Raw genomic sequence first — 25929 nt, forward strand, 5'->3', positions numbered from 1 at the left:
ACACTGAAGTCATGAACCTAATTCTAGTGACTCAACGTATGTTAGTGATAACTAACAACTCATGGTAATGTCGACAAACAATGTAAAAACTACAAGCATTTTAGGGCCCATATCGACCTCTCAAGTGCTGTTGCAAACAAAATTTGAACGTGAACCAAAACTATGAGCTGTGTTCTGAGCACACAACAAAAGAATAAAATGTCACAGCATACAAATGACCATGAATCAAATGTATTTGCCCAGATTACCCCACGGGAAACAATATTGTAATGCAATTTCAACACACACAAAAAGCAGAAACTACAGTGAATATGTGTACAAGTTCAACTTGATGCTGGGACTAAATTATTATCTTCATCACAGAGGATGGGTGCATGACAGGTCTCCCCAGAGGTATAGTGATAGATGACACTTCCACCTCAGCTCTTCCCCATCATCTTCAACAGGAGCTGCAGATGTATATATAATTTATAACAGTTAACATTCAGAACACATTCTCTTTATACATCCTAAAGATTTGCTACCTAGTTCTCCACTGGGTTGACTAAAGGGAAATTTAAAAAAACTATTAAAGAAATGTTTTACAATGATGCCTCCAAAGAAGCTATGGTCATATACACAGAACAGCGCTGAATTTCAAGCTTTTTCTCTTTGGTTGTCTACTGAAAATCGATATTAGCTAGTTTCTCCAGAAATTGCGAATTCATGATTCGAAACCCAAGTTATTGTTGTTATAACTATTGAACTATTATTTGTTATTGTAACGGTTGACTGTACTACCTTTGTAAGGTGATAATCCCCATCAATCAGCTGCTCTATGATACTGAAATGGTCGGTGTTCGACACATCCTCCAAGGTCACATTGAGCCCAGTTGCCTTCAGAGTCTTTAAGGGACAAAATTAATCTTTATAAAAAGCAAAATCAGGCATGAACAATGAATGACTGACTACTGACATTGTAGTAATCCTCTGACTGCTTGCGAAACTCCGGTGAGTCGTTCTCAGCGACAGCCACGACAATTAGGCAGCTGGAGGAGGAGAGCTTGAGCTGAGGGATCAATTTGCTGGGGCTGTTTCTTATGGCCACTTCCCTGCCAAACAAAACAAAACAAAAAAAGACATTTCTCTCTCACTCACACACACACACACACACACACACACACACACACACACTGGCACAGCAGTGGAGAGGATTCTTTACTAGAAAGACCCTATGCTATCCTCAGTGGCAGTTCCAACCGTTTTTTAGACTGAGACCAGGACTGGGACCAAGTGTTTTTGCACATTGACATTTCTTACAGACTAGTCTGGTCGCATCCAATCTGTTTTTTTCATAAGTGCATTACTAAAGCTGCTGCATTAAAGTAAATTGAGTAGATTGAATTTCTACTACCAAACAAATAGCAAAAATGTACAGTAGTAGCCGCCAATTTTCTATTCTCTGGGGTTGCGCTGGATTGTTCACCAGTCAGTCACTGTACTGTACATATAGAGACAGACAACCATTCAATAGTCAGTCAACCACTGCACCGTCAGCAGTGTTGGGAAAGTTCATTTGTACACAAACAAGTTCAAAGTTCAGTTCACCCTTTCACCGTTCCGAAAATGAACTACTCCAGTTCATAATTAAACATTTTGAACTAAGTTCACTGTTCCAAAAATGCAGTTCATAGTTTCCCCCCCCCCCCGCCCCCCCAATACTGTATGTTGCTGATCAGCTGTTATTACCCTCAAAATATTGGCATTTCATTTCCCTATTGTTGCCACCCACTCAGTCCACACTAGGAGCCAGCTACAGCGTTCACTTACAATCTCAAAAACATGAGGAAACACCTGTTGCTTGAATGTTTTTTTTTTTTTTTTTTTTTAAATGAGGGACTAACAGGTGGCACGGTGGCCGACTTGTTAGCACTTCCGCCTTACAGTTCTGAGGACCGGCTTTTAAATCCCCGGCCTCGCCTGTGTGGAGTTTGCATATTCTCCCTGTGCCTGCGTGGGTTTTCTCCTGGTACTCCGGTTTCCTCACAGATCCCAAAAACATGGTTACTTCACTGGTACGGTTACTTCAAGACTGATTGAATTTTCTATAGCGTTTGTCATCAATCAGGTCAGAAGTACGGTGGCCGACAGGGGTAAATGCGCCGCAAACGGCCACATGCTGAAAATGCAGGAATGACCAAAATAAATAAATAAATACACACGCACACAAAACAACAGCAAAATAAAAATTATATTTAAGCATTGTGCAATCACAGAAAACAACTGCAAAGGAAAAATGCTGCAGACACACACAAAATACATAAATTCCAAAACAACGGTAAGAGAAATGCTGCACGTTCACGCTACACAACAGAAGCCTGCCAGGCCACTAGGGGACGCAACCTCCGGGACAGACTAGTCCTGTGAGACCAGGGGGTGCCTTTCATAAGATACGCCAGCATCCAGGAGCAAAACGTCTATCCGTCGTGCCTACGTGGGGGCCATGTTGGGGAGGTCGTCCTCATAGCAGGCAATGCATGGACACTGGAGTTAGTCGGAACTAGTTTTTTTTTCTCAACCGATTTTCATGAGCGTTACTGTTTTGTTGTATGCCATCAATAAACAACATTTGATTAACATTTGATTAAAAAACATGTGAAACAGACTCTCAGTTCCCTTCTTGTAATTGTACGTCTTTCAACCGTATGTAGCACAATGTGCCAGCATCCTTGATCTTTTGGTTTTCTCGCCGTCCACACACATGGAATGCGCTGAGGATTTTGACCTTCCCAGTTTAGCCTGTCCGTTGGCGTCTCATATCTACCTATCCATACCTGCGATGTCTCTGGTCTCAGAGAACTGGTCCGTCCCAGAGGTCGTGCCCCCTAGCAGCCTGGCGGACTTTTTCTGTGATTGCAGCATTTTTATCTTGCAGCATTTTTCTTTTGAAGTTGTTTTCTGTTACTGCAGCATTTTTATCTGTTAGTGTTTTTCTTTTGTAGTTGTTTTATGTGCTTGTGTTTTTTGTCTCGTGTCATTCCTGCTATGCAGCATATGGCCATTTGCTGTATGTTTGCCCCTTTTGGCCACCGTACATAAGTGAGCTATCCCAGGTGACTTTGAGCGAGCCAATTTACCAGCCAATCACAGGGCACGAATAGTATAGACCAGTGATTCCCAACCTATATTGAGCAAAGGCACCCATTTCACATTAGAATATTTTCACGGCACACAATGAAAACAAAAATGTCAAATAAAGTATAGATACTAAAATAATGATGATCTCGTCTCATTTTACTCACAGATTGACTTCGTGAGAAATCTGGGCCTGTTTAATGGAACGCAAAGTTGAAAAACCCGCAGGACGCCGTGTCTTATTCTGTTCTACGAATGGCAACAGGTGGACATACAGGTTTATTGTACCTTCTCCCATCTAACGGAAGAGTCCGCATGTCATAATGGGTCACTATCATAGAAAGTATCATTTGTAATTAATTAATACATTTCTGACAAATTAAGTAAAATATTATGATTTCCCACTGCACACCTGATGATCTCTCACACCACACTAGTGTGCCACACCATCCTGGTTGACAGGTGTAGAAAAACAACCATTCACACACCTAATTGTGTGTGACGATTGAGGACACGTACTGTATTAACTAATACTCAAACTGAGTGAATTGCTCCTGCAGTCGAGTCATCAATAAACACCAATGATCCCATACCAAAAGCACATTATCATACCTTCGCCATGTTTGACACATGGTGTGGTGTGCTAACAAAATAAAAACATTGCATTCGTGGCAAACACAAATCCAAACAAACCAAAATGAACAATCACCCAAAAGACAAAGCACTCACAATAATGTTTTGAGACTAGGCCAAGACCCAAGTGGCTAGCTGAGTGGCAGGCGGCCATCTATATACTCACTCCGTCATCTTCAAAGGCTTGTTAACGTAGGTAGACAGGATGGGCAAGAGGTCGTAGATACCACTGACAAGAAAAGCACCTAAAGAATAATAAACCAGTCGTCAGAATTTGTTTCATTCTTTATTACAAAGACAGACACTCAGCACAAGCTCACCTTTGATTTGAGGCATGCTGCTATACTGCGACCAGTCAGTGGAAAGGATCATTGCAGCAAGGTGAGCGCCGGCAGAGTGGCCACATAGGTACAGACCGCTATAAAGAACCATATCATGTGATTGAAAAGTATCACATCGTATTTCTGACGATAACTGCGAAAGACGGTGAGTGCGAGGGGTACTTGATGTGAGAATACTGCTGGACGACAGACACCACACTCCTGCGCACTTGAGAGACCATCAGGTCCATATTACCTAAGACAAGAGACATCTTCACACACAATCCTGCTTCTCTCATAGGCTAGATTTACACTGCACGCTGAAGCGGCCATCTCTGACATAATGCCGATACCCGATTTATTTGAGTGTCTTTCCATGTACATCTCAAGTGACGCATCGCCAATCTGGCTGTTTACATACACGGAACCCATGAAACAAATTGTGTGCATGTGCAGATACCTATTTATGCTGCCATGACGCATACCTGAATTGTGTGACTTGGAAGCAGAAATTGTTTCACTTGAACCATGCAGTGTAAATCCAGCCATGGATAACCATCAGGAATGGACTCTACCTCTGGGGGCGACGTCGTAGCCAACCGCCACCACTACTACACCTTTATCAATGAGCGGGACTGCCATAAATCCTGACTCCTCCTTACTGTAGGAGCATAATGCATCGGCATGGAAAAACTGAACAACAAAAAACGATTCATCCAATTTTACATAGTGCTTGTTCTCATAAGGGTAACAGCTGAGCTGCAGAAAATCACACCTGAGTGACAAACCCTGGCCTGGTTGCCAGGCAATCACAAGGCACATATAGACAAACAACCATTCATACTCACTTTCACACCTGTGGACAATTTAGAGTTTTCAGTTACATTTTTGGAATGTGGGAGGAAGACGGATTACCTGCAAAAAGAAAAAAACAACAACAACGCAAGCACAGAGAGAACATGAATCCTTCACAAAAGAGTGCCTGAACTGAGTTTGGAATCCACGACTTTCAACTGTGAGGCAAACATACTACTGACAAGTCCACTGCGCGGTCGAAAAACAAACAACAAAAATTCAACTTGTAATGGGATTCTGACAAGCAAAACATCATACCTGAGAAACTGCCAGTATCCTCCGTGAAAGTAAATAACAAGAGGTACATCTGAAAAACCGGAAGTAGCGTCATCGACACTCACTGGACACCGCGTTAGCGAGTCATGACCTGATACACACCGAGAGAGTCGGTAGTGGGGATGTAGGCGTCCAGTCTTTCGCCTTCACCTTCTCCATAGGGCACATTGAGTAGAGTTTGAGCCAGAACGCGTGCACGGTCTGTACCTGCGTGTGAAGACACAATGACAGATAGGATCCCCTTATGCATTTCATTCATTTAAATTGTTGAGCATTTAATCATGTCTATGACCAATAGCACGTCGCCATTGCGAGGTTTTAAACAGGATGCTCTCAGAGAGAAGCGGCCACTGATCTTAAAAGCGCCACTAAGTGCAGGTTGCAACAGTGATACAGAGAGACTGGAAGTGTCACAGAAAGGTATAGAAGTTGGTGTCGATTCATGGATCAAACACCAACATGAATTTTGCAATGCAGCTCCTCGCAAGAGAAAGCAGAAAGTTGTGCAAAACGTACTGAAACATTGACCACTTGGAACATATGCATTCAAAAGTTTTATCGGTCTATAAAGGTTATATAGTGCATTTCAGGTTCATCCTGAAATTTCACATTAAAGTCCAATAGCCCTCATTTTTTGTAACATACACATACATTTTCATAAATGTATACATTATTTTCATATACTTATATGTATAGTTATCATAAATGTGACGTAAATCAGGGTGAATTATACCGAATGACAGTACTTCAGATTACAGCCACCTGCCACTCTAAACGGCATGACGGGAGTGAATAATATTAATCGTAAATATTATGACGATGGTGTATATTTGCCAGGGTTTTCAAATGAAATACAGTGTTAGGCCCGTCTCTTCCGTGGCTCGTCTCAACAGGTTTTCTGTGCACAGTATCTGCTATGTGCCACGGTTAAGTAGCACAACTGGAACAAGCGACCGACCTTCCTTTAAAGCCTTGACGTGGGCCTTGATCACGTCGTCCGCCGCCATCCTGTGAGACCAGCGGCTGGGTGAATACTGCCTCTCGAGCTCCTGGTTACACAGGGAGCAGCAGCAGCGGTTCAGTCTGCCGGCGAGTCGAGCCCAGCCGACCCGCCATGAAGCAGCACAAGGCGTCCGCTGTCACTTCGCGGACTAATACACTAAACAGGGAATACAGCGCCCCCCTCTGATACGGTGTAGGCATCCGCCATTTTGCTCAGGTATTTAATCACGTTTTATTGTACTAGCTTGTACTAACGTGACAAGTTGACACCCATCTTTGTCTTTGGCTAAATATAATAACAAACTACATAAATTATATTGTCTTACGTCTTTCGTCATGGCAGTCCAGGATAACATTTTCTATCTCTCGAAGCAGTCTGTCGAAACTCTTGATTGACGACAAAGCAACTGAACAGCAGTGGCGAGAACTCTTTCGGACTTTCGACCCGTGGCTCCCTTTTGAACAGCAAAGGCGACCTTACTAATCGATACTCTTCATCTTTAGAAATCGGATTTCAATAACTCGGAGGAGTGGTGCTGATAAATTGATAAGAGAATATATATATATATATATATATATATATATATATATATATATATATATATATATATATATATATATAAAGTTAGTGTAGTTCATGTGACCTACATTTTGGGTTCTGAGTCTTGACCATATAGATTTGTCAATGGAAAATATGCTCTTTAATAATTCGAACCCCTTCAGTTTTGTTTATATTTGAACTCCGTTGTCGGTAGCAGCACATATTTCATTCATGATTTTTTTTGGGGGGGACAAAATAACCAAATGTTCTGTACATCTCACAATAAATAAATTATGTTCATGTTATTTTATTTTAGTGTTCATAATGAAAATTTTTATTCTCCATTTTTCTTTTGCTTTTTTTTTTTTGCGTCATTCCTGCATTTACAGCATTTGGCCGTGTGCAGCGCTTTTGCCACTGTCGGCCACCGTACAAAACAGATATTAAATATTATTGACAGTAAAAATTCAATTTACTTTTTACTGTCGTAGAAATTCCTTTCCGAGTCTGTACTTTTTACTTTTATCAAATTAGGAGTTGAATCAGTATTTGTGGCACCGCTGTAGCCCTCATTGGCTAGAAATGGTCATGTGACCATTCAGCACCACTGCCAATTGGTTGAATTCATTTACTTTAAAGACGCGCGCGCGTTTCTTCAGTGTATCGTTTGTTTCAGAGCAGTTGTTATCGTGAGCTCTTTTGGTCAACTCTCTATTTTTTGTTTTCTTATTTGTTTTTGAGAGATTGGTTCTTCTTTTGGTCCTTGAACAAATGGACTGTGTGGATTTTCCTAAAGTTTTTCAAAATTCCCCGAGGACAGCCGAGGGGCAAATCCAGGTTTGTCGTAGCCGCAATGTCTTCGTTTTCATCAAAACGAGATGAAATGTTATTAATGTAATCCTGTTTACACGTTTGTGGCAACAATAAAGTTGCACGTTGTATTCCGTAACTTTGTTGCTGTCGTAACTGTTTCTCCGCCAATGTTTTTCACAGGTTATATTTGGGCCGATGTTTTCAGGCAAAAGGTAATTTTATGTATGTTTCGTATGACATCCTATGAGTTACTAGCTCGCTTGGTGAATGTTTTTTCAACTTTTACACATGTCCCGCCAATTCACGTCACTGAACTGCTTTCCCTCTCTTTCACCCAAATGTATTGTGGGAGTGGTTCAGTTTACACCAACACGAAAAAAATCGATACCTCTCCGTGTTGCCACCATTAGGACCAAAAGAAATGACAGTAACGTTGTGGGATCAAGTGTTCTGCAAAAAAAAAAACAGATCGAGGTTTTTATTCGTGAAGTATTCATTATATATCGTTTATTATTGTAAGATCTGGAAAATTATGTACCGCTTGAACATCAAACACTACTTGATTTAATTAAAATGTATTGCAGATAAAAGTAAAATAACTGTACTTAAATATGTTTAAAATCAAACAGTTTTTAAAGGTGAAATGCAAATGTATATTACTGTACCATGAAGTTATATACAACTGCACTGTAAATGTACTGAACTTGAAAAGTAAAAATGTACTGCACGAGATTAAAATACAAAATTGTTTAAACGTACTGTATGCATAGCTGCAAGCGTCTTTCGGAAGTCTATGATCGTATTGGATGGTTTAGATTTTATTAGCATTTTTAAGTTGGCGACTATTTCGCATACCACACTTTGAGAATCACTGCACTATGCATGTGTACATGCACAGTGCATGATAATGCAGTTTTGTCTGTGCAACTTGCATTAATTACCGAACTAATATGTGATTTTTGCAGCACTGAATTGATGCGAAGGGTGCGTCGTTTCCAAATAGCCCAGTACTGCTGTTTGGTGATCAAATACGCCAAAGATACACGCTACTCCGACATAGGCATGGCCACACATGATCAGTAAGTGAGCTGCTATTGTTAATGTGATTTGTCTTGTACCGGCATTACCAGATAACTAGCAACCCTTTATTCCTCAGTGACTGTTTTTTTTGTCAATGTCTTTATGTCTCAAAAGTGTTCTCTGTCAATTGACTGTCTGTTGTCGTACTAGAGCGGCTCCAACTACCCGAGACAAATTCCTTGTGTGTTTTTTGGACATACTGGGCACATAAAGATGATTCTGATTCTGAAAACAGTTGTTTGTATTTGCAGCATCAGTTTTTACTGTAGTGTTTTCTAGTGGCCTTTTGTCTGTTTCATTGCTAGTGCCCTACATGGAGGGCATAGAGACATGTTTAAACCCCCGTTTATCGCGGGGATATGTTCCAGACCCACCTGCAATAGGTGGAAAAAATGACAGAACTGGACAAAAAAAAAATACAATTGAATACTCGCCCCCCCCACATATACCAACTTGCTGCAATCGAAAAACTGCGACGACCCCCCCCGTTGATTGTATAGGAAAACGTGATGCAGCACATGGTTGTTTTTGTTAAATGTTAAATTATACATAATACATACAGTAAAATATTATTGTAAAACACAATAAGTGTATTTATAGTCATGAAGAAAATGTGTATGAAGTCATGAAGAAAACTGTATAATCGGGCTAGAAACCAGCTTACTAAAGAAATTAACATTGCAAAGAGGATCTATGCAGCAAAGTTGGAAAAACAGTTTAGCGCGAACGACTCTAAATCAGTCTGGCATGCATTCCAATCGCTGACTAATTACAAGCGACGATCCCCCCAAGCTAAGAACAATAGCACACTAGCCAACGACTTGAATACCTTCTACTGCAGATTTGAAAAGGACAGTTTCACTCCACACACCCACCCGGCCACACCCGCGACCACAATCACACCTCTGACTTCTGCGTTAACCATCCATGAACAGGATGTGAGACGCATCTTCAAACAACAGAAGATTAACAAAGCGGCAGGACCGGACCATGTGTCCCCATCCTGCCTCAAAGTCTGCGCGGACCAGCTCGCTCCAGTCTTCACTCAGATCTTCAACAGATCTTTGGAAATGTGCGAAGTTCCATCCTGTTTCAAACGCTCCACCATCATTCCAGTCCCCAAGAAACCTGCAATCTCTGGTCTGAATGACTACAGGCCTGTCCCTTTGACATCTGTGGTCATGAAGTCCTTTGAACGTCTCGTGCTGGACCACCTCAAGAGTGTCACAGGTCCCCTGCTGGACCCCCTGCAGTTTGCCTACCAAGCGAACAGGTCTGCGGATGATGCAGTCAACATGGGACTGCACTTCATCCTGGAACACCTCGACAGTGCAGAGACCTACGCGAGGATCCTGTTCGTGGACTTCAGCTCAGCGTTCAACACCATCATCCCTGAACTCCTTTCAACCAAGCTTCTCCAGCTCAGCGTCTCACCTGCCACCTGCCAGTGGATTTACAGCTTTCTGACGGGCAGGACACAGCAGGTCAGGCTGGGGGAGGCCACCTCATCCACACGCAGCATCAGCACTGGGGCGCCCCAAGGTTGTGTCCTCTCTCCGCTGCTCTTCTCTCTCTACACGAACGACTGCACCTCAGCGAACCCGACTGTCAAGCTCCTGAAGTTTGCAGATGACACCACTGTCATCGGCCTCATCGAGGGCGGTGACGAGTCTGCATATCGACAAGAAGCGGAGCGGCTGGAGCTGTGGTGCGGCCGACACAACCTGGAGCTGAACACGCTCAAGACTGTAGAGGTGATCGTGGACTTCAGGAGGCATCCTTCGCCACAGCTGCCCCTCACGTTGTCCAGCTGCCTTGTGTCAACCGTCGAGACCTTCGAGTTCCTGGGAATTACAATCTCTCAGGACCTGAAGTGGGCGACCAACATCAACATTGAGCAACATTGTGTATGAAATACGCTACATAAATAAATTTGCTTTGCTTATTTGACATGCTTGAGCTTAATTGCATTTCCAGTGATCAAGAAAACCGTGGAAATGGGTAGATATTAACTCATGACCTATTTTTGTTGTCATCCTTATTTGTCCAAACAAATTTACCTTTAGTTGTACCAGGCATTAAAAAAAATGACAAACAAAGCAGACAACAATACTAGGAGGCATATATTCTCTCTGTCTGATGGAGCAACAAATATCACTGCAGCTTAGTTGGGGACCTTCTCTACCTCTTTTTCTTGTTCTTAATTCCGCTGCTTCTACATCCAGTTGAGCTCACTGCTACCCGATATGCCATAATACAGTGGGGGTTCACTGTAGTTTGACAATGCTTAATTTTAATTTAACTTAACATGTTTGAGGGGAGTTTACATCATACAAAGAATTCACTTGGCCTTGCTGTTTGTCCTTTAGGAGCACAATGGAGGCTGTACCCGCAAAATGTCTGAGAGATGTGCGGTCATTAGCACTGCAAGCCTGTGTCATTGGAATTGATGAAGGGCAGTTTGTAAGTGTACATGTTATTTTTTTCCTGTACTTTTCTTGGACTAAACAGGGAGTAATAGTAGGTAGTAAAGGATATGGAAAAACTATTGAAGAATAATCTCATTGCAGCATTATGTTACTTAAATGTTTTTGTAATACAATTGGACCACAATGGTGCAGTGTAATATGTTCTGAATGGAAACAACTTTACACCATCTGTACATGGACTGGTATGGCTGTCTACTAATAAACTCTTGTGCGTCTTTGTATCACTGCAGTTCCCAGACACAGTGGAGTTTTGTGAGGAGATGGCCAATTTGGGCAAGACTCTTATTGTCGCTGCCTTGGATGGGACCTTCCAGAGAAAGGTGACTTTATTTCCTGACAAATGCACATCATTGTGTCGTGACAGAGCAAGAATGTGTTTTGACACATTAAACTGTCAAGAGGGAGGAAAATGTTTTCAAATGCTCTCATTGTTCCTCACAAACACATCTCTCTTGTTTCCAGTGGTCATACCTGCATTTTTTTAAGTGTCGACTACTCTCTTGTGCATTTATGTAGCCCTTCGGAAACATTCTGAGTCTTGTCCCTCTTGCGGAAAGCGTGGTGAAGCTTCACGCAGTTTGCATGCAGTGTTACAAAGAAGCGGCCTATACAAAGAGGATTGGAGCAGAGAAGGAGGTGAGCGTACACATTAGAAAATGAGTTCACAGTAACCCCTTTAAAAAGATGGATGACAAATGAGTTTTTTCCTTTGGTTTATTTTGTATTAACCATCGCATTTCCTCTTGTACATAGGTGGAAGTGATCGGCGGAGCTGACAAATATCAAGCAGTTTGTCGAAAGTGTTACGGAGCGCTGATAGCGACCAAAGAAAACCAACCTCCCCTCAGGGATCCGACTCAACATGCACTGAATGGAAAACTTGTGGACTCTGGAATCCCCAGGAAACATTTCTCTTCCCTCCACCTCTGAACACACACAAACAGTTGCTCAAGTATGGAGGTCCAGAATTGAGCTGCTGTGTGTAACACACAATTCCAATGTAACTAATGAACTCCCACTCTCCTAAATTCTGACATGTCCAACGGTGGGTGCAGCTATGTTTGCTACAATGTGTAAAATGGCCAAAAGGGCAAATCAGTGTTTTCATGATTATTAAGGTTTTATTTCTCTGTCAGACGTAATCCCAACACAGGATGAGATTTAACTCCAGGCTTATCATTGAGCTAAACAAACCCAAATAGGGAGGTTGCAAAAACAATAGTGAATTAGCAAGAGGCACAAATCGAAGTATGTGCATATGTACTTAAGAGGTTTCTGAATAATGTCCATTAAACCACCAAAAAGGCAAGAGTTGTTTGGAACAAAAAATAACTTTGGAAGCTTAAACTAAACCAGACATTTTAACAAAAGTAAGCTGAAGCAAAACCTTTTTTTTTTTTTAATAATAAAAACAAACAAATATGAAGTGCTTATCGTAGTGATTACATTGCTCTAACCAGCACTGTAAAAGTAATACTATTATATCTGAACGGACCCTAAATACATTTCCCATGTCAGAATTTAGGAGAGTTGGGAGTTCATTAGTTATATTGGAATTGTGTGTAAAGCAATGAGACTTTGCTTTACACACAACAGTAACTGTTAGTTGACACGGAGAAGGCTCCAAGTCATACCTTGTCGAGTGTACAGTAGTCACAATGAGTTCGCAGAAAGAGTAGGGATGTTCTTTGCTCCAAAAGCACTCGTTAGTGTTCAATGTGTGCATCATTATCGGCACTCTAACCCACCTTCACTATCTGAATATAAACCAAGTTTAAAGGGAACCCGTATAAACGATCACACAACTGTTGGTTTTTTTGTGGCGAACATCTGCTGTGTTGTGTTGTTTTATGATGACTAATTTAACTGCACAAGCTCAACACAAAACAATAACCAGAAGAAACATTTTCCACCAGTATTGCCACAACTAATTTTACTTAATAAAAAAAGTGTCATTTGTTTATGGCCAATAAAGGTAATTCATTAAAGATGAAAATAAGTTCACAGCAATTGACATTGCAACAGTTTCACCAAGAAATCTGTACAAATGCAAGAGAAACAGTGTTGATCTCAACAGTAATTGGCAGTGTCAGAATTACTCGAACATCCTGTGTACAATCTATTTGCCTATTAGCCTGCTTGAGGTAAGTGTTATGTCATAGCACACAGGTCAGATGATCCAAAGATCACATCTAATGTCAGTGCTCAGTCTGCTGTCAAGATCTGATCACAGAGCCTTGACCCCATGCGGTAATCTGCAGTCCCCCTCTTCTATACTTGCATGCAGTTCTTTCACTTTACAGTTTTACCAATTACAGAAGTGTTAAATCCGAAGATAAGCCATAACATGAATGGCAACACGGCTCCCTGACATGCTGGATCTGCTCCTCACAAACAGCCAGGAGCCCTGCCTGTGGCCATACCAGTGACCTCGGCGTCAGTAGTTAGGCGGTTGATAGCCGGGCGTCGGCTGCAGGTTTGGAGTGAAGGCGGGCTGCTGGCTCAAGTCTGGTATGCTGGGATAGGCGCTATAAGTGGTGGGGGTGTATGGCGTGGGGGGGTAGGTTGGTGGGTAAGGCGTGTGCTTGTCGGCAGGCTGCTCAGTATAGGTCGGGATGGTGGTGTCGTCACCGCCTCTACGGAAACGACCCAAGGCGAGGTAGGTTAGGATTCCCTGCATAATTAAATAAAACCATTAGTTCTTACTGTGCACATTTAAAATCATGGCATACTTGTTTTTGCAATGCTTTAGGGTGAGGTTGATTTGGCTTTGTTATGTCAATTTCCTCACGCCCCCGTTATATATCTTGTTTGTGTTTCACACAGCAGTTGCTTATTAAAATAACATTAAAATTAAAAATACAACATTAAACCTACAGTCCATAAAGGCTTTTATTTAGCGTACTTCAGGTAATAACTAATGCTTTTTATTAGTGTCAGACTAGCTACACAACATTACAATATGATTATCTGCCACATCTGGGAAAGGCAACAGGAAAAGAGTAGCCTACTTACATTGATTGTTTTTCAAAAGAAAAAAAAGATTGCCTTTTTTTTTTTTTTCTTTATTGAAATGAAATCACCCGCCCTGTTAGAGTAGACAAAGCTGCGATTAGGGCAACAGTCACAGCGGCAGCTACCAATTCCTCTTTCTGTCTGGCTGAGGAGTAAAGAGTCATGTCTGATAGTGTGTTGATTTATACTGAAAATTGGAACTCTGACCTCAAAACAACATAACCCCAAATGAGGGCTCCTGGCACGTCAGAGTTTGGAAATGAATTATTGTGTGCTATAGTTTGAGATAACATTTCAGAAGTTTTCACAAGCGCATATTAACCTCTTTAGCATATGCCTTACTAAAGCTTTCATTTTCGCCATTTACTCCATTCAAACACCCTTTTTAAAAATGTATGATAATTGTGGAACAAATAGAATAACACTTTGGCAGAATCCTCAAGTTTGTAAAATCACTTCCTAGAAAACATCCATGCATTAATGCTGCATGGCTCTTTAATTTTACAAGATTTCTCAAACAGTTCGAGTATCTAACAGAGTTAATAGATTTTTGCTCTCTGTTTATTTTCAACATTTTATATTGGTTAATGCGTAAAAATAACAGACGATGTAGGGACAGACCAATAGTATCGATTTGTGATGAAATATAAAATTAACCATATTTACTTACCCAGGTAGCAATGGAGAAGAATGAAAAGGCCACCGTTGCACGTGCAGCGTCCTGGGGGACTGCGCTGACATCATGTGTGCGACCCCATTGACTGGCCAACAAGCAGAAGCAAACAAACCACAGAAAGGTCCATGCCCCTAATACAAATACAGACACATATATAGTCACTGCATGACAAAATCAAACATTCCACCTTGAAATCACTGATATGTAAAGGCATTAGGGCTTCACGATATTGGAAAAAATTACATTGTGATTTTCTTTAGCCCCGTGATATTTATTGTGATGTTAAAAAATACAGGATAACGTACACATAATGTAAAAACCAGCACAGATTTCTCTTTTTCCCCTCTGTAGAAAAACTATGCTCAGTAGAGCACAAATGTACGGTGGCCGACAAATGCGCTGCAGATGGCCATATATGATGTATAGCATGAATGACACGCGATGAAAAACACAAGCACATAAAACAACTGCAAAAGAAAAACGCTGCAAGATAAAAAAAAATAAAAATAAAAATAATTCTAATCACAGAAAACCGCAAAAGAAAAAGTCTTCGTTTCCTTTCGGCTTGTCCCGTTAGGGGTCGCCACAGCGTGTCATCCTTTTCCATGTAAGCCTATCTCCTGCATCCTCCTCTCTTACACCAAGTGCCCTCATGTCTTCTCTCACCACATCTATTCGCCTCCTCTCAGCTCTCTTGCCTGGCAGCTCCATCCTCATCATGAAGCTCCGTCCTCATCATCCTTCAACCAATATAACTCACTCTCTCCCCTCTGGACGTGTCCAAACCATCGAAGTCTGCTCTCTCTAACGTTCTTCCCCAAAACATCTAACCCTTGCTGTCCCTCTAATGAGCTTATTTATAATCCTATCCAACGTCCTCACTCCTACAGAGAACCTCAACATCTTCATTTCCGCCACCTCCAGCTCTGCTTCCTGTTGTCTCTTCAGTGCCACTGTCTCACCACTGTTTTATAAACTTTGCCCTTCATCCTAGCAGAGACTCTTCTGTATCACACCTGACACCTTCCTCCACCTGTTCCAACCTGCTTGTACCCATTTCTTGACTTCTTTACCATACCTACCATTGCTCTGGACTGGTGACCCCAAGTATTTAAAGTGGGCTTTGCCACCTCTACCTTTGCCCTACGTCACATCTCAATGCATTCCTTTCACCTCTCCTCGGTCCCCTCAGTGTCATACACACATAAACAAAGGAGACAACAATACTACAGGAATATATTCTCTCTGTCTGATGGAGCAACAAATATCACTGCAGCTTAGTTGGGGACCTTCTCTACCTCTTTCTTCGTATGGTTTCCTGTACGGTGAGGTTCCACTACAGAGTCTCCTTCTCTCCTTTCCTGCCAGAGGAAACACCAAGTACTCTCCTGCCTCTCTCTGATCACCTTGGCTGTAGTGGTACAGTCTTCTGGAAGCTCTTCCTGTCCACCGACAGCCTGTCTCACTCACCTCTTCCCGAAAAGCCGCACAAGACTCTTCCTTTCTCAGCTTCCACCACATGGTTCTCTGCTCTGCCTTTGTCTTCTTAATCTTCCTCCCCACAACCAGAGTCATTTTACACACCACCATCCTATGCTGTCGAGCCACACTTTCCCCTTACAGTCAGTAACCTCCATCAAGATTACATCGTCTGCACAAGATGTAATCCACCTGCGTGCTTCTACCTCCACGCTCTTGTAGGTCACCTTATGTTCCTGCCTCTTATGGAAAAAGTGTTCTCTACAGCCATTTCCATCCTTTTTGCAAAGTCTACCACCATCTGTCCCTCCAAGTTCCTTTCTTGGATGCCAAACTTACCCATCAGTTCTTCATCACCCCTGTTTCCTTCAGCAACATGTCGATTACAATCTACACAAATCACGACTCACTCTCTGTCTGGGATGCTCAGAACGACTTTGTTTAGCTCCTTCCAGAATTACTCTTACACCCTAGGTCACATCCTACCTGTGGGGCATAGCCGCTAATCACGTTACACATAACACCCTCAATTTCAAGTTTCAGCCTCGTCACTCGATCTGATACTCTTTTCACCTCCAAGACATTCTTAGCTAACGTTTCCAATAAAATAACCCCTCCTCCTTTTCTCTTCCCATCTACACCATGGTACAATAATTTGAACCCCTGCAGATTGCTACAGATGTGATTTGCTGGTCAAAGATGGCTGTAACAAGTTTTGTTCTGACTGATCAGAGGATGGAAAAATGTTGATGGCCCTCTGAGGATGATTGCTAAAATAGTTGAATTTAGATCAGCCAGCCCTACTCATTCTAAAGGCTGTGGGCATTTTAGATGGTCATGGCAGCAAATAAAGGCTGAAATCTGATTGGGTAAATACATAAATAAATCCACAAACACATAGTGAAAGCAGTGAAACCAAGAAAAATGCTACGACATGATGAGAATAGACTGTTCAGGAATATACAATACAAATTTCATGGAACAAATTTTAGAATTTAGGTTGTAAATATAGGTCCATGCTTCTGATAGTGTTGAGGCAAGCAGAGAAAGTGTTGAGGCAAGCAGAGAAGCCAATCCTACCTCTGACCTCCCACCACTGGTAAAAACAGTAGAGGATGTCTTCCATGATGAAATAATTTGAAGTGACCACAAGGTTCACAGTACTACTACTTTGTTTCCGTAAAGAATTTCATCTAACAGACACACAGTCATGTCCAGCTGATGAATTTTAAGATAATCTGTGAGGTCATCCTCGCCCTCTGCCATGCACACTCATCATCATCCGCTGCCCGATTACAACAATGAATAATACGTTATGTGATGCAAGGATAACAATGAGTGGTTTGTCTCGCATTGTGCGAAACTAAAGCTCTCTGTATGAGACGGGGTGTCAAGGGAGTAGTGGGGCAGTGGTAAATCTGCAAAAACAAATGATCACTGGCGGCTTCCAGCATCTCCCAATATCCCAATACCACCATAATTGTGAAGCAAAAAGTATCAGTGATTGATTATATATTCTTCTTTTCCTCTCGGCTTGTCCCTTTAGGGGTCGCCACAGCGCGTCATCCTTTTCCATGTCAGCCTATCTCCTCCATCCTCCTCTCGAACACCAACTGCCCTCATATCTTCCCTCACGACATCCATCAACCTTCTCTTTGGACTTCCTGTAGCTCTCTTGCCTGGCAGCTCCATCCTCATTATCCTTCTACCATTATACTCACTATTTCTCCTCTGGACGTGTGCAAACCATCGAAGTCTGCTCTCTCCAACTGTCTCCAAAACATCGAACCTTGGCTGTCCCTCTGATGAGCTCATTTCTAATTTTATCCAACCTGGTCACTCTGAGAGCGAACCTCAACATCTTCATTCCTGCCACCTCCAGCTCTGCGCCCTGTTGTCTTTTCAGTGCTACTGTCTCTAATCCGTACATCATGGCTGGCCTCACCACTGTTTGATAAACTTTGCCCTTCACCCTAGCAGAGACTCTTCTGTCACATAACACACCTGAGACCTTCCTCCACCCGTTCCAACCTGCTTGGACCCGTTTCTTCACTTCCTGACCACATTCACCATTGCTCTGGACGGCTGACCCAAAGTATTTAAAGTCCTCCACCCTTGCTATACCCTTAAATTCGTCTGTCACACCTACAGCAGACCTCACCGCTGTTCTGCTGCCCTCGTACATGTCCTGTATTATTCTGACATTACTCTGCCACTTCAGACTTCCACATGCAGTACCACAGCTCCTCTCTGGGTACTCTGTCATAGGCTTTCTCTAGATCTACAAAGACACAATGTAGCTCGCACAATGTAATTTTTGGGACAATTAAAGCCATTAAAAAGGTTCTCACCCGAGAATCCCAGGTCTGCCATCACAGCATATTTCATTTGCTGTGCATTGCTCATAAAAGGCATGTAAACATCCAAAAGCAGGAAGCACACACAGGCGAGGAAAGCAATCACGCCGATGCCGACAGCGTAGTGACATGCCGAGTCGTTCTGGTTGAAGATGCATTTCGGCTCAGCACTGTGGACAGGGTTGATGTATCCCTCTGTGGTGATGCAGCCGAAAACCACAATGGCAAATAGCTACAGTGAGACAAGGAAACAAGACAAATTAGAAAATACATGGAACAAATGTTTTTCTTTTCAACCAAAATAGTCTTAGTCTGTTTTAGTTACCACATGATGCTTGCTTGTAATGTTTACCCATTACTTATAATGTTTACCCATGGACTACTGTAATTTCTCATGTCTAATGCGCACCCATGTATAATACGCACCCCCAAAGTTGACCTAAAAATTCTGGAAAACCCTTCAACCTATGTATCATGCATTTTTATAAAGCATGATTTTGCTTCTACCTATATGATCAAAACATTAAGTATTATCTGTATTTTGTTAGTTTTTTTCAAAGTATTATTCTGAAGTTAAGCACTTTATTTGAACGCAATACTAATCTTTTTATTTACTTACTCTTATTTTAAAATTCACGGTCCTACTTTTATTTAGTAAATGAGAAAACACGGTTGTGCTTAGATGTTTGATTACCCAGGCAGAATTTGTCATATGGGTACAACTCTTTCAAGAAAACATGAAGGACCAGGCGAAACACATTTGATTTGATTTTAATGGGATTCAAATTAAACTGTCAAGCATTTCAGAAAAGCATTATCATTAAATAAAACATTACCATAAATAAATTAATGATGGTTGTTGTTCAGTCATCAATCGTATTTAAAAAAATATTTCACAAATTCTGCCTGTGTATGTAAATTTATGAGCACAATTGTACATAGATGCAGTCATGTACCCCTGTCATATTGGAATGAAAGTGTAGCCTACACCTTTTCCCTAATCTCTAGGTGACGGTGGCATACTAGAATGAAAGTGTACAACTTTTTCATAACCTCTAGTGGGCGGTGGCATATTGGAATGAAAGTGTACAGTTTTTTCCTAACCTGTAGATGGCAGCATACATTTATAAAATGGGAAAGTTTTTCATTTTCTCCTATACCTATGTATAATGCGGACTATTGACTATTGAAAAAAATTATACATGAGAAATTATGGGACTTTAACTCCTACTTTGCTAACCAGTTTGAAAAGTTTACTCAATGTATGAACATGTACCTATTGTTTAGTCAAACTTTGATGAAAGCAAAACAAAAATGCACATATGATACATCCATCCATTTTCTGAGCCGCTTATCCTCACAAGGGTCGCGAAGTGCTGGAGCCTATCCCAGCTATCACTGGGCAGAAGGCAGGGGTACACCCTGAACTGGTTGCCAGCCAATCGCAGGGCACATATAAACAAACAACCATTCACACATACGGGCAATTTTAGAGTCTTCAATTAACCTACCATGGATGTTTTTGGGATGTGGGAGGAAGTGCCTGGAGAAAACCCATGCAGGCATGGGGAGAACATGCAAACTCCACACAGGCGGGGCCGCCACATATGATACAATTGATATATATTGATATGAATATGATTTCCCTTCACTGAAAAATGTATGCACTGAAACCAGGATGTCTAAATATTTGTTAGCTGCAAGTATCACGTATGCTGAAATGACATTCAAAGTTCTAGTAGTTGTGTTTTTTTTTTTTTTAAATTTGGACATTTTCTAACTACAGGCTTGTCTCCTGAGTTTCATGAAAACAGGTCCTCAAGCGCAGAAGAGGCTCCAGGATAGCACCTAAATAAAACAGCGATTACCAGCATAGTATCTAAATAAAACAGCGATTAACTGCTGTATGCTTCCTGGGGCTATCCCGTGGTATGTCACTGTCCACACTATTAACCCACCTAACCATGTGGCCTTGTTCTGACTGCTGCTGCAAGCCTTGTGACTCCAGAGACACCAGCAGTTCCCAAATAATGCTCATAATGAGGTCTGAGAAGAGGACAGAGAGGGGGTTTTGGACTAGTGGGGAGGAAGAGAAAAAATCCAGACAATGAGCTATGGGGTGGAGATATGTGGAATGTTAAAAAGGGCAGGACTGAAGTGATGACAATTCCAAAGTATTAATGGAAACTCAAATTAATTATATGTTGAGGGACAACTTTTTCACCACTGCCATCAACTATAAAAGAAGTGCAGACCTACCTTGACTTATTAGAGCCTCAATTTACCAGTGTTTTAAGTTACGAGCCATCGCTTGGTTGATTTTTTTGCTTTGTATTGTGAACCAAAATTTTAGTTAAGAGCAAACTTTAGATACGGGCCACAGGTAACTGGAGACTCTGCCAAGCCCGGCTGACTTGGAATGGAGGCAGGTGGATGGGTCGCTACTCAATCACAGGGCCGATATAGAATTACAACTATTCACACTCACATTTACACTCATGGACAACTTACAGTATAGTCTTCAATTAACTTAGTAAGAAGGATGTTTTTAGGATGTCAGAAGAAACCGAGCACACAGACATTTTTGGAGGCAGGTGTTCAAGCCCCCAAAAAAGGTATCCATCACAAATATTATTCATACTATTAGGAAAAAAAAATCTTTTTGGGGGACCATTTTAATTAAACACAATATGACACAAATGATCAAAATGATATTCCCAAATAAAAAAACTAAACTGAAAGACAAAATAACTAATAACTAATAAACTGACATTATTTACAGTTAGAATTATATTGGTGAGGGTGCAGGCATTTAAGAAAAATTCTTGATACCTCCAGAATCCCTTTACAAACCATAACTGCCACTTTGCAGTTAGACAGCTAGCAGTTAGACAGCAATTTAATCGATAAATATAACTCAGAATTTGTCGTCTGCATTTTAAATCTAGCATCTCCCCTCTAGCAAATGGTAACCCTCCGTTCATTTGGCGTTTTTGCGCGCACACACACACACACACTCTTTCACGATGTTTTATCGCACTGACCATAGTAGTGACCACCTTTCAATGTCTCTTGTGAAGGTGCTAAAAGTAGCTGCTAGCAGCCGTCAAAGTCAGAAACAAACGTAGGGTTCTGTGTATATAAAATCCTCATCCTGCTCGTATTCCAGAATGAAGCTCCGCATTCAGAGTAACTAATGATTGACAAGCATTACATCAAGAACGTTCGGGAGAGTTCAATAAAACCTAATTTTAGCCAATTTCTGGTTGACTTGCTGGAAACGACGTGTATGTATTACAAAACATTAACAATGCAAATATGAATTTTAACCGACCCCATTAAATGCTTGCACCCTGACCTATAAACAGAGATTAGAATTTGTATTTATATAGTGTCACACAAAATGACAGTTCTACTTCCAAGTTTAATGTATATTTTTTTTCCCCGATAAATTAGGTAAAAGTCTCAATAGACAATCAGGCCTTTTGGCATCTCCACAGTGCTTTTAAATCATGACAATTTTAGGTTAAATGGAAAATAAGGAACTTCTGTTTGTAAACTCCGTTTACACTAAGATACAATTACATTCCCTCTTTTTTCAATTAAAGGATAAGCATCTATTTTAGTATTTTGGATCTTGGTCACCCAAACAAATAGATGCGGTGACTGGTGCATTGTGGGATGTGCAGGCAGAGCAAACAATGCTCCCAGTATCATAGGTTTATGACTCACTGAAAATAATCATCACTAATCATGTAACCTAGCCTAGGTAGATTTGTGAAAAGTTGCAGTTGAATGGTGTGTGTTGTTGGAGAAACAGTTGAGACCAACTGAAAAGGTTCAGTCAGGCAGCGCTATCACCTTACCTGCCAAAAAGCCCCTCTTTGCAAGTGACACAGGCGCGCACGCGGGGACGCATGCACACACAACTCCAAGCACATTCTGTCCTCACGCACCATGGTGGAGTAACAACTTTAACTTCATGACACAGGTCTCTGATGTTCACTACAGAAAGCAAGCCAAGGATAGTTCGTGTTGAAATAAAAGTGCTCTAATCCTACAACCTGCTTCCTTGCATCAGTCAGGGTAAAGACAGCATGCAATTTTCAGTTTCATTTTGGACTTTCTGTAAATGGGAACTAGACCACAGACTAAAAAAAAGTGCAACAGATGATCAACAGTGTGACACTTCCCAAAACCCTTCCAGGTAAATGACATAACTGTGCATGATATCTTGTGTTGTGAATGTGAGTGTGAATGGTTGTTTGTATGTGCCCTGCGATTGGCTGGTAACCAGTTTAGGGTGTAGGGTTAGTCTCCTGCCCGATGATAGGCTCCAGCACGTCCGCGACCCTAGTGAGGATAAGCGGCTCTGAAAATGGATGGATGGATGGATATCTTCTGCACCAGTGGTTCACAACCACTAATCATTAGTGTGCTGTGAGACATCATCAGGTTTCTGGGGAAAATTGTCCAATTTCACTTAATTATCCCAATATTTTTACTTAATTAGTCCAAAAAAAATTGATTTACTACAACTGCATCTGTGTCCATCAATCTAAGCTAGTAACGTATCGTGACAGGCAGAACATTTAAATGCTCTTCCATTTGATGGCAGAAGATACAATTAACTTGTTTGTCCATCTGGCGTGTTCAACTAAACTAGGGAAATTATTTAGGTTCAGTTTCACAACTTTATTGATCCTGTTGAAAGGAATTCATTTGCAGCTTTCAGGTCCAAATGCACATTCAGCTTCAACAGACAAACACTAATTAAACAATGTCGTAAAAGACACGGCAAATAGTTTATGGGACCAGTTGCAAGAAATAAATAAAGAACAATGAGGTAAGAGCAATACAACACCAAACAGCAAAACCCTATCATATGAAAGATGAAAATGAAAGTGATCCATTTGAAAAGAGTGGTACTAGTGTTGAGCAGCCTCATGGGAGAAGGAATGAAAAAGATTGAGTGTCTGTTTGGCCTGATCATGGCCTTATCAGGAGCACACGGGAACACCATAAAGGACAAATTCAGGACAAATATATACAAATATCAGGACAAATTCTTTTTGGGTTGATAATTTTTAGGGCTTTTTTAGCCACCTTTTTATTTCAATGAGAGCCCAAGTCTCTCAGCTTGACTCCAATTATCTTGGAAGAAAGTCTTTGGCTTTGAAAAGTTTAAAAGGCTTTGAATAAAAGTGATTTAAAAAAAAAAAAAAAAAACATACATAAGTGTAAAATGTGTGAGTAAATTGAGATGAGATTGTCATTATGTCAGTCTACAACCGCTTCATACAACAGAGAGCATGCTTGAATGTATGTTTTATGCCATTGTTTTTTGATTTATGTTGTTTTGTATTGTTTTTGTGACAGTGGTCCCGTAGAATGCAAATTTCGGCCCTCTATATTCCACATGTAGGAAAACTTGACAAACGGCTATCCTATCCTTCAGGATCCTATTTTTTGTGACATTTTTGTTTGGTGGTTTGCTGTGGGATTTTTCGAATGTAAATTATGTGGCCTTGCCTCAAAGTTTTGGAAACACATTTCTATTCTTTTAACCAGTGGTTGGAAGCAACAAAGTACAGATACGAGTAGATTTTAAATAGATTTTCCAGGTATTTGTACTTTGAAAAGTTTTCATTTATTTCATTATTTAATTTTACTTTGTCTTCCTACATTTGACAACAGATATCTGTACTTTCTACTCCTTACTTTGTCAAAATAGGCTAATTACTTTTTACAACCTCCACAGATGATGATGAGATGATGTAAAAAAATAAATAAATAAATGTATGTGAATAGAGAGAGTTTATGTCAATTCCAGTTGAGATCTTGGGGTCTTATAAAGTGGAAAAAACAGCTACAGCAGCGACAGTGATTCCAACGTGAACGAGGAAACGATGACAGCGACAGCTTTGGAGAAGCAAGATATTCCCCATCCACGGCCATATTTAAGTGAATTGTTTGAGGTTGTCGGCGACAACAATGATATGTGGTGACTGTGTTCTTGTGCCAACCTAAAAACCACAAGCTTTTGGTTTAAAAAAGTTTTTTCAGTTCAATTTAAAATAAAGTCTAATTTAGCATTTTTTGTTACACAACGTGAGCAAACATGTTGTTTTGGAAACAAAACATTCAAACAATGCAACCGGTAACTGGCTTTTTACTTTTGGACTTAAGCAATAAAGCAAAAACAAATTTATTTATATCGCACATTTCATACACGAGGTACACTGTGCTTTACATGATCAAAGCATTCAAAAACAAAAGAAAAAAAGGACATTTTAGAGTCTGTACTGTTTTTTTTCTGCGACTATGTTCAGCAGTTGAATCAGTACTGCGACTTTTCCCAGTCTTTTTTTTTACTCAAGTATCTGTACTTCTACTTAAGTAGATAGTGTGGAATTCTACCACCTCTTCCTTTAATCAATGTACAAATACAAAAATAAAACAAGTCAGTTTATACCAAATATTCCAATTGATACCGTAGAAAGTGAGAATAGTGCTGTAAACGCTAATCACACTTATAGCAACATTTATTGTCTGATTTACAAAAAGTAGGCAGTTTTATTTTATTTCCCCCCCCCGTCCTTAGGGTGCTGTCAGCCGACAGCTGCAAGTAACATGACGCCTCTTAAGACGTCCGAGCTAAGCTAAGTCGTAAAAAAGCAGACCGTGACGGCTCCGCGGACGGGCGGGTGCACCTGTTCGCGAACCACGCCGACTAGTCTCCCTTCCTTGAGTCAACTTTAGGACCTCACATACTATTTCCCACATCCGAGCTTTACTCACCCAGCTCAGTAGCCGCACAATGGTTTGCGGTTGTCGGACAAACTTTAGAATGTCCAAGCCTCCGTACGCACTCGTGGCCCCGGTCTCCTCCATGTCTCTGCCCTTCGTTCTTTGCCCAAACAACTCCCTCCCTCCCCCTCTCTCTCTCTCACTCTGTGTTTAATTTACCCGAGTCGGTTGAACTCGGTGGAGACTCGAAAGAGTCTTTCAGTGTGACGAGCCAAGACCGCCTCCTCATTCCGCCGAGAAGAGGCGTTGAGCTGCGGAGTCACACGCGGCGGAGATTTGCCTGAGGTGGGGGGGAGCGCGTGACGCCTTCCGCCATTTCTCCGAGATTCCTCGACTGCGCACTGGTAATACACTTCTTCACGACAATTCACGGGAAACGTTTAAAACAACCAGAGTTGGCAAAAGTACTCACCCTAACCTTTGTGATTCTCAGTACAGAAAATGTACAAATACTATGAGTGTAAAAAAA

At 41.2% G+C, this 25929-nt stretch overlaps 3 protein-coding genes across 4 annotated transcripts; 1 reads left to right on the plus strand and 2 right to left on the minus strand.

Moving 5' to 3' along the window:
- Positions 1-360: 360 nt before the first annotated feature.
- On the minus strand, positions 361-6661 carry afmid (arylformamidase). The gene is made up of 11 exons (XM_061678465.1): positions 6527-6661; positions 6157-6247; positions 5301-5405; positions 5181-5229; positions 4643-4728; positions 4251-4323; positions 4068-4165; positions 3914-3992; positions 956-1091; positions 781-885; positions 361-449 (listed from the first exon to the last, which is right to left on the minus strand). The coding sequence occupies exons 1-11, from the start codon at positions 6554-6556 to the stop codon at positions 420-422; spliced, it is 882 nt and encodes a 293-aa protein (XP_061534449.1). The 5' UTR covers positions 6557-6661; the 3' UTR covers positions 361-419.
- tk1 (thymidine kinase 1, soluble) lies at positions 6187-12929 on the plus strand. Of its 2 annotated transcripts, none has more exons than XM_061678468.1 (7): positions 6187-6417; positions 7735-7766; positions 8520-8633; positions 11004-11097; positions 11354-11443; positions 11640-11759; positions 11877-12929. In XM_061678468.1, the coding sequence occupies exons 2-7, from the start codon at positions 7750-7752 to the stop codon at positions 12051-12053; spliced, it is 612 nt and encodes a 203-aa protein (XP_061534452.1). In that variant the 5' UTR covers positions 6187-6417; positions 7735-7749; the 3' UTR covers positions 12054-12929. The 2 variants fall into 2 exon arrangements, with proteins under 2 accessions (XP_061534452.1, XP_061534451.1); XM_061678467.1 differs by lacking the exon at positions 6187-6417 and adding an exon at positions 7309-7578.
- On the minus strand, positions 11836-25717 carry syngr2b (synaptogyrin 2b). Its single transcript, XM_061678466.1, has 4 exons — positions 25452-25717; positions 18645-18882; positions 14809-14945; positions 11836-13797 (listed from the first exon to the last, which is right to left on the minus strand). The coding sequence occupies exons 1-4, from the start codon at positions 25542-25544 to the stop codon at positions 13561-13563; spliced, it is 705 nt and encodes a 234-aa protein (XP_061534450.1). The 5' UTR covers positions 25545-25717; the 3' UTR covers positions 11836-13560.
- Positions 25718-25929: the final 212 nt, after the last annotated feature.

The sequence above is a fragment of the Phycodurus eques genome, chromosome 6 (assembly GCF_024500275.1).
Source record: "Phycodurus eques isolate BA_2022a chromosome 6, UOR_Pequ_1.1, whole genome shotgun sequence".
Classification (NCBI taxonomy): Eukaryota; Metazoa; Chordata; class Actinopteri; order Syngnathiformes; family Syngnathidae; genus Phycodurus; species Phycodurus eques.